Raw genomic sequence first — 7,839 nt, forward strand, 5'->3', positions numbered from 1 at the left:
GTTAAACTGATCTTTAGATGCGTTTTATATGTAGGAATTCCAATTAAAGAGATTCTCTTAAACTAGATCTCGATGGAGCCTAGTTGTGGTTTATGTGGTTCTTGTGAAGCATCCATCTGTCATCTCTATCTATCATGTAACTAGACTAAGTATATTTGGGCTACAGACCTTCTGGGATTGAGAATTGAGTTTTTCTCCAGTTCTTCAATGATACATTTGTGTGCTTATTTTCTCTCATCAGTCAGATGCTCTTGACAAAAATTCTTACATTTGGTTTTTTATTTTTTTTTAAGAGTAAATTTGATGTACCCATCAACTAGCATGAAAACCATGCCACCCCATGATTTGAAAAAACTACAACTGCACCCTTGAAACTAACACTGTTAATTTAAAACTTTAAAAGAAAAATGAAAAGACCCTTATGGATCATTACCCTCTAATCAGCTTTGTTCAAGGTCATACACTTTTCTTTGCAATATTTTAAATTTAAATATTAATATTTTTTAGGGAATTTGTATACTAATCTCATATATCAGCATTACATACGTTAAAAGAAAATGTTTCTATTGATGGTGTGATGAATGAGGAAATCCTACCCAAAAAATGTGATGAAGGAGGAAAGAGATTATGAAAGAAGACAGTATATTTATGGCTTGCATGCTCTTATTTTTCCTTTTTGAATATTTCCATGTCATCATTTGGTATTGTACAATATAAAAAATTTTGTATTTCCATTGTAACAGATTTCTTTCATTTATGGTGAAAAGAGAATCTAACCATGGGATCATACCTCTTCATTCAAACGAGAAATGATATTCCAAACCTTGGTCACTAATAAATAGGAATTAATGATGACAGAAATTTATGAAGAGACTCATTGCCTCATTGGTCAAGCAAAACCCATAATGATGATAGATCTCATTTCCTGGAATGTGATGAAAAACCTTTTTTTATTCGATGATGCCACACAAACCACACATCAATCCCAACCCCTATTTGTTTAGAAGGGAGTTAGGTGGGGTGGGAAAATGCTAATGTGGCATTTCAAAATCCACCTCAATAATGTTTGGTTAATTTGAGGTGGTGAATTTGCGAAAGCTCATAGGACATCATTAGTTGCTTTGTCGGTTGAAAGTGCCACTTCAAATCTCACACTTTTGTTTCATGGGAAAAGTAATTTTACCTCAACTTTAACTTAACATTACCACCTAACAAAACCCCGGATCATTATCTGCTCCATTTTCCAAGTCCCTCTAATAGGGGGCCGAAATGATCACCCTACCCCTGCCCGAACACACTACCCAGGTGGGGTCCACCCCCTCCCTATTAGAGGGACTTGGGGAACTTGATCGAGCGGGAAATGGAGCAGATAATTTTCCCAAAACCCCACCAACATGTGAGTTCCATCTTCCCAACAATCCCAAATCACCTTCCCCTCTAAACAAACGTGGCCAAAAGGTTAATTGGCTTTTAGGACTATGGAATCGGATTTACACAACACGAAAATTTATCCTCTCAAGTGCGGTGCATTGGCAATGCACCACACTTAAGAATCCAACCATCCACCCAACACTTGAAAGGATAAAAGATATATCATTGTCTATATTTTTACGATTGAAATCTTAAGTGGGGTGCACTGGGCAATGCACTGCACTTGAGATGATGAAAATCGCACCACACACACCCGATGTGGGACTAAACCCACACACCCAACGCACACACCGTAACTTCTTTTTTTTTTTTTGATAGTGATGAAAAACTTGTCATTATCATTTATGCTTTAACCCTCCCAATTGTACAAAATGTGCGTCCATTTTTTATGGTAATAGGTTGAGTATAACAAACTCTCTTACCGATCATTATCTGTTGCTGTAACTGCAGCACTGTTGTACTCATCGTGCGACGCTGCAGGTGCCATGTATGCACAGCAGGTCCCACATGGCACACATGGCACCTGCAGCGTCGCACGATGAGTATAGCAGCGCTGCAGTTACAATAGTGGATATAAATCCCTTTGTTACACCATTTTATTTTTTTGATAGGCACTATCTAAATGACACATTCATAGGTGTACTTGGAACTTGACAACGTCTTTTAATTGCCCTTTGTTTTATTCTTAAAATTGTTCAAATTAAGGGTAAAGGGTTATCAATAACTTGATACCTTAAAATCATGCACATTTTTTGAGTCTATAATTACATATATGAGAAAAATATATAGAAAAAAGAACTTTGTTCGGGAGCGTGGCCTACACGAGCACTCCCATGAGTCTATCCCTCCTCATATGAAAAAACACCTTTGCCCCCTTGTATTGAGGAAGAGAGATATAGACACATGGGAGTAGGCCACACTCCCCGACAGTTAACAAAAAATTAAGGTTACGGAGCTATTTGACAATTTAAGGGGTGTCGAGAAGTTTGTTTATGGCAATAACTGTCTTTTGACTTGGGCAAAACTCACTGTTCTTGAATCAAGCAATGGTTTTTTTTTTTTTTTTTTTTGTTAATGGAAGTGTAATCACACAAACCACACACCAATCCCAAAAGATTAACCAACTTTTAGGACTGTGGAATGGCAAATATACACAACATACACCACACTCACACATCCGAAGCAATGGTTATTTGATGGCCTATTAGCCTTGGCAGAACCTAGAAAAGAATTTGAGCTGAGAGACCGGATCCGTCCAAGGCCCTCTAGGGCCACTCACATGGAATCCACTCCTCCTGTGGGTCCCACAATGGATTCCATGTGAGGCCCTGTAGGACCTTGGATGGTACTTGTACAAGAACAAGATCCGCGCTCTTGAGTTGGAATCACAACAAAGCCTCTTTCACCCTCATAAAGTCGGAAATTTATTTCTGAAAAAAATTAAGGGTAAGAATTCTCAATTAGTGTGAGTGGCTATGTGCATACACGACAGCCAATGGAAACGCACACGAAAGCATCATAGAGCAGGATTTCTGCCTTTTATTAGAAGAAAGTGGTCATCCCCAACCCCCCCCCCCTCCCCCGTCAGTGGGTGGTACACTCCCCCACATGAACTTTTCTCCAAAAAATAATGACAACTAAGCCTTCACCTAATTCACCGGATTCTTTTTGGATTACCCTCTCAGCTTTCACAGGAAAGAAGTTGACAAATCACGAACAAGAACAAAGAGGAGCTAGAAAGAAAGAAAAAGTGAGTTCAAATCATCCCAAATTGATTTTTAAACTTATGTGTACGTTAGGTAAAAAATCCTTTTGCCCGCTTTGAAAAGATTAAGGCTACGATGATGGAATGGATTGACCATAGGGGCACTCGTGACTCACCAAACAAGCAAGACAAAGAGCCTAATCAGTATAAGACGATACCGCCAGACTGGTAGAGCAATCGCTCACAAACCTTGATGCTCACAATTAGGTAGACCAGTGCATAGCGTTAATGACTTTCTGTTGATTCGTACATTTTCTTTGGTTCATACTTCATAAACTGCTAGCCTAAATTCAGCCCACTGTTTAAAAAATCGGGATCCTTTTATTCAGCCCCAAACGTTACCTACTTAGCATGACCAACACAGCATACCTGGACTAGATACAGCCCAGCTGGGGCTGCAAGTGCAGGACATTCCAGGCTTCAGCATGGCCTTGGAACTCCGAACTCTGAAGTCTGAATGTGTCAACTGGTCGCTTCCGGTTAGGCCTAATCGGTCCACACCACTTTAAGACTTATAACCGGCCAGAATTAGACTCGAACCAAATGGGCTATAAATGGTGCAACCAGTTTTGCTCATATTCAGACCAATCGTGTTATGCTGTTTCGATCCATAATCATGCCAATCTTGTTCAGCAAGCCTAGTTCCTTCATTTTGGGCTGGGCTGGGCTGGGCTGGGCTGGGCTGGGCCACCATCCTGTAGTATAGATGTCAACTTCAACCATACCTACCCATCTTTGGGTCATTACTATGCAAGAAAGGCCCTCTGTACCGGGCATTGGGTTGGCAGTCTTAGTTGAAAGTTCCTTGTATGGCTCATCTATTAAATGAGATCACAGAGTTAGAAACCAATCAATATCTGCTTAAGTTCCTTGTATGTCTCTCATCTATGAAAATGAGTAAATTGGGTTTTGTCAAACCAATAAATATCTACTTAAGATGGTGGAAAAAAAACAATCAAAAAATCAACTGCTCTATGCTTCATCACTAGGGAAAGGAAAAATGGTAGTCTAAATCAGCTCAGAGCTTACAGAATCTACAGTTAAACCACATTACAAGTCTTATCACAAACTTGTTAGCTTATAGATGAACATGGATTACATCCCCAAATAGGAATCATATGGAACCTGTCACCAATTTCTAATCTGACTCTGTAGATCAAAAATCTATTCCCAGAAGCAAAGAATGTAGTTTCTACAAAATTTGGAACCTGTAAGCAATTTCTGATCTGTAAGAGCAATTCAACATATACTTGGCATGCAACGATGTGATATCAAATTATCCAGCATACAAAATGCAAGAATATTTATTAACATCTATAACATGTTAACCCCATAATCTTCAAATTGAACAACGAATGTAGCGCCTATAGCAGCCAAAATCCATGGGGTCAACAATATAAATACGGACAATGGAAGAATGACGACAAAGTATTCCACATCATACCATTCATCCTAATCCAATGTTCTTGATTTCGAGTTAATAATTACTGTTTAAGAACTTCCAAATAACTTCAAAGTTTTGAAACCCCCTCTACATTCGAACTTCTTTAACAGTTTAGCAACCTATAACAGCAAAGAATTAAATTAAACTCAGGAACATGAAGGATTAAAAATATAGAATTTTAGTCATACCATTTAGCATATCAATTCACATTTCTAAAGCCAGAAATAATCAGGGCTGAAACTCAAAAAGTAAATATAGAGTGAAGGGATTGGAAGGGGAATGGAGAAGGAAAAAAAAGAAAAGATTATTCATCCACAGATAAAAAAAAAAGATTTTTAATTCTTGGTAGGTACCAAGGTAATCCGGCAACCTAGTTGAGCTTGGCGTTCGCGAAATCGCCTTTTAAGGTAGGTTTCGAGGATCTCCATGACAGAGATGAATCGCTTCATCTCCTCTAAGCGGCGTGTTAGTTCTGCCTCTCGAGCTCTAGCTCGTTCAAGCCGAGCTTCGGTCTCCGCCAACCGACCTCTTAGAGCTTCCACCATTGCGTTCTCATCGGCCGATCGAGCTCTAGATGCGATTAGTTCAGACAATAACAACGACCGCTGCTGATCGAAACACATCTTGAAACCCTAAAACTAATGCTTTTAATTATCCCCTTTTGTCCTAATTGATGAGCAAAATAGAGGAAGAAGAACACCAGATAACTGCGAGTGGAATCGAAAACGAATCAGCACGGAAGATAAACAGATATCGACGACGCAGAACGAAAGAGAGAGAGAGAGAGAAGGTTGAAGCCTTAGAAGGGCGTTTCTCTGTCGGGATGAAAGAGGAATGGGCCTGAGGAGTGGGACGAAGGATTCGATCCCTTTTTTGTCTTTTTAATAAGGGAATGGATTGATGGATAAATGGATGCCGTATTTTATCCCATTCTACGCTCTACGTCTACGTATACACCAATGAATGGTATAAAATACAAGGGAAAGAGTTTCCCATGACGCCAATGTACTATCATCTTTTCCCGTATCTATCTCTACTTTAAAATGACAGATTTGCCCTTTGTATGCTACACAACAGAACAGGCAACCCCCTTGATATTTTTTTCCTATTTGGTTCCCTGCCTAGTACGATTGTCTAGTTCCTCTCATAGGGAGGTGAAAATGACGACTTAACCTCACTCAGACAGTGTGTTCAAGTAGAGGGTTAGGTTGTCATTTCCGGCCCCCTATAAGAGGAACCGAACAATGTACCAGTGCTTACAGTTTGGTTAAAAATATAACATGTACAAACTGAACTTAGTTGGTTCGATTTTATTAGGTTTATTTCAATTTCGATATTGGGTCTAAAAATGGTAGGCCAAATATTTGACACATGGCAATTTGATGGGATCAAATTTTCGTAGTAGACACTAGAAGTTCTCATGCTCACATGTAAAATTATATTATGAATAAGATTTGTAGAGCAACAAAATAGAAGTTTGAATATTAAGACTACGATACTATCAGGAAAAATAAAAGAAATTTAAGACTATGAGAGTGTCCAATAATGATTGAGTATCATTCATACACATGCATGAATATACAAGTGAATGTGTTACCAAAAAAAGAAAAATAACATACAAGGCAAAGCAAATCAAAACACGAGATAGTATTTAATTGAAGGAAGAGGGTTTCTTGAGGAAGCAACGTAAGGGAGTAGTGCAATGAGGTGTAGAAAACAACATCGTACATAGGAGGGTAGCAAGGTCATTTCATGAGAGGAGGACAGAGAAGACAAAGATGTGTCAACATAGGCTATCCTACAAGTTTGAGAATCTTTTCCATTAATTGAATTAAGGGAGGGGGATCACGAATAATTATCACCTCTAATTCGCGGGTGCCTCCAATTCCTCTATTAGGGGGGGGGGGAGTGAACCCCATCTTGGGCAATGTTTTCGGGCAAGGGGGTGGTCATTTCTGCCCCCCCCCCATGTGAGGAATTGGAGGAATTGGAGGGGGCGGCGAATTGAAGGAGATAACAATTCGGGGGATCGCTCCTAGGATGTGTTGCCCTGCACAAACAATGTGAGGACTAATAAGAGCACACATGACATTCAACATGGATGGGATTTTTCATTTCGCGAAGGGAGAGTGATCATTTCGCCCTTCCTATGTTTGAGCGAAGGGCTACGCAGCCTGGCAACCTTCTTTTTCCCCTTAATTGAACTCTATAATTTTACTTGCGTCTCATCTAAGGAATATAGTAACTGTCCAACTAGGGGTGTCAATCGATCGGTTCAGTCTAGGTTCAGCCCGATTTTTTCGGTTTCGATGTGGCTTTTAGGGAAACTGAAACCGAACCAATAAGGACTTTTCGATTTCGGCTCGGTTTCGATTTCAGTGCTGTTCGATTTTGATTTATGATAACGAGTTGATAGCGATTTGGATTTGGTTGGGTACCGGGTTTTTTTAAACAAGTTGGGTTCGATTTGTGCCTATTTCTTCTCTTTCTTTTTTCAACTACATAAAATATTTCATTAGCCCCACACTTAAAAAGGAGATCAATGGAAGAAACATTGTAATAAATCAATTTCCCTATTTTCATAACATCATATGCATTGATTTGTAACAATTCCCTTACAACCCATAAATTTACTCACTAATATTGAAATCATCTCAATTATTCATAACCTTATACTCATTGTTTTTTTTTATAGGTTTCATTCGGCTCGGTTTTTGATTTGTTATCGATCGATTTGAGGTGGTCTGTCAGTCGGTCCCATCATACCCCAGTCCAAAACCAATCCAATAAGGATCGGTTCAGTTCGGTCTCGGGTTTTTTCGGTTTCGATCGGTCTTAACGGTTTGGGCTAGGTTTTGACACCCTTACGTTCAACTGAGAAATTTGACACATCATCATAACACATAACACGTGGCACAATGTGAGGCCACAACAATGCCACCGCAATACTATAGATTTGTGGGTATTATTGTAATTCAATATTTATTGGCTTAACAACGCGTCCACGTTGCACGCGGCGCGCGGGGGGAAGGTGGAGGCGTTGAAGAATTTTTTGAGCCTTCGCCCGACTCACAAATCACAATCTGTCTACAGTCCAGACTTCCAGAACAACATTTCTCACTCTCTCTCTCTCTCTCGCTCTCGCTCTCTCATTGAAGTCCCCGAAGACACAGGGTGCTGAGTAGGACGGAGGGGGCCG

General features: G+C 39.7%; 1 protein-coding gene across 1 annotated transcript; it reads right to left on the reverse strand.

The window, feature by feature from the left end:
- Positions 1 to 4,960: 4,960 nt before the first annotated feature.
- Positions 4,961 to 5,508, reverse strand: LOC122662066 (protein SKIP34). The gene has a single exon (XM_043857626.1). It carries the CDS (start codon positions 5,261 to 5,263, stop codon positions 4,976 to 4,978), a length of 288 nt encoding a protein of 95 aa, XP_043713561.1. The 5' UTR covers positions 5,264 to 5,508; the 3' UTR covers positions 4,961 to 4,975.
- Positions 5,509 to 7,839: the final 2,331 nt, after the last annotated feature.

This window comes from Telopea speciosissima, chromosome 5 (genome assembly GCF_018873765.1).
Source record: "Telopea speciosissima isolate NSW1024214 ecotype Mountain lineage chromosome 5, Tspe_v1, whole genome shotgun sequence".
Classification (NCBI taxonomy): domain Eukaryota; kingdom Viridiplantae; phylum Streptophyta; class Magnoliopsida; order Proteales; family Proteaceae; genus Telopea; species Telopea speciosissima.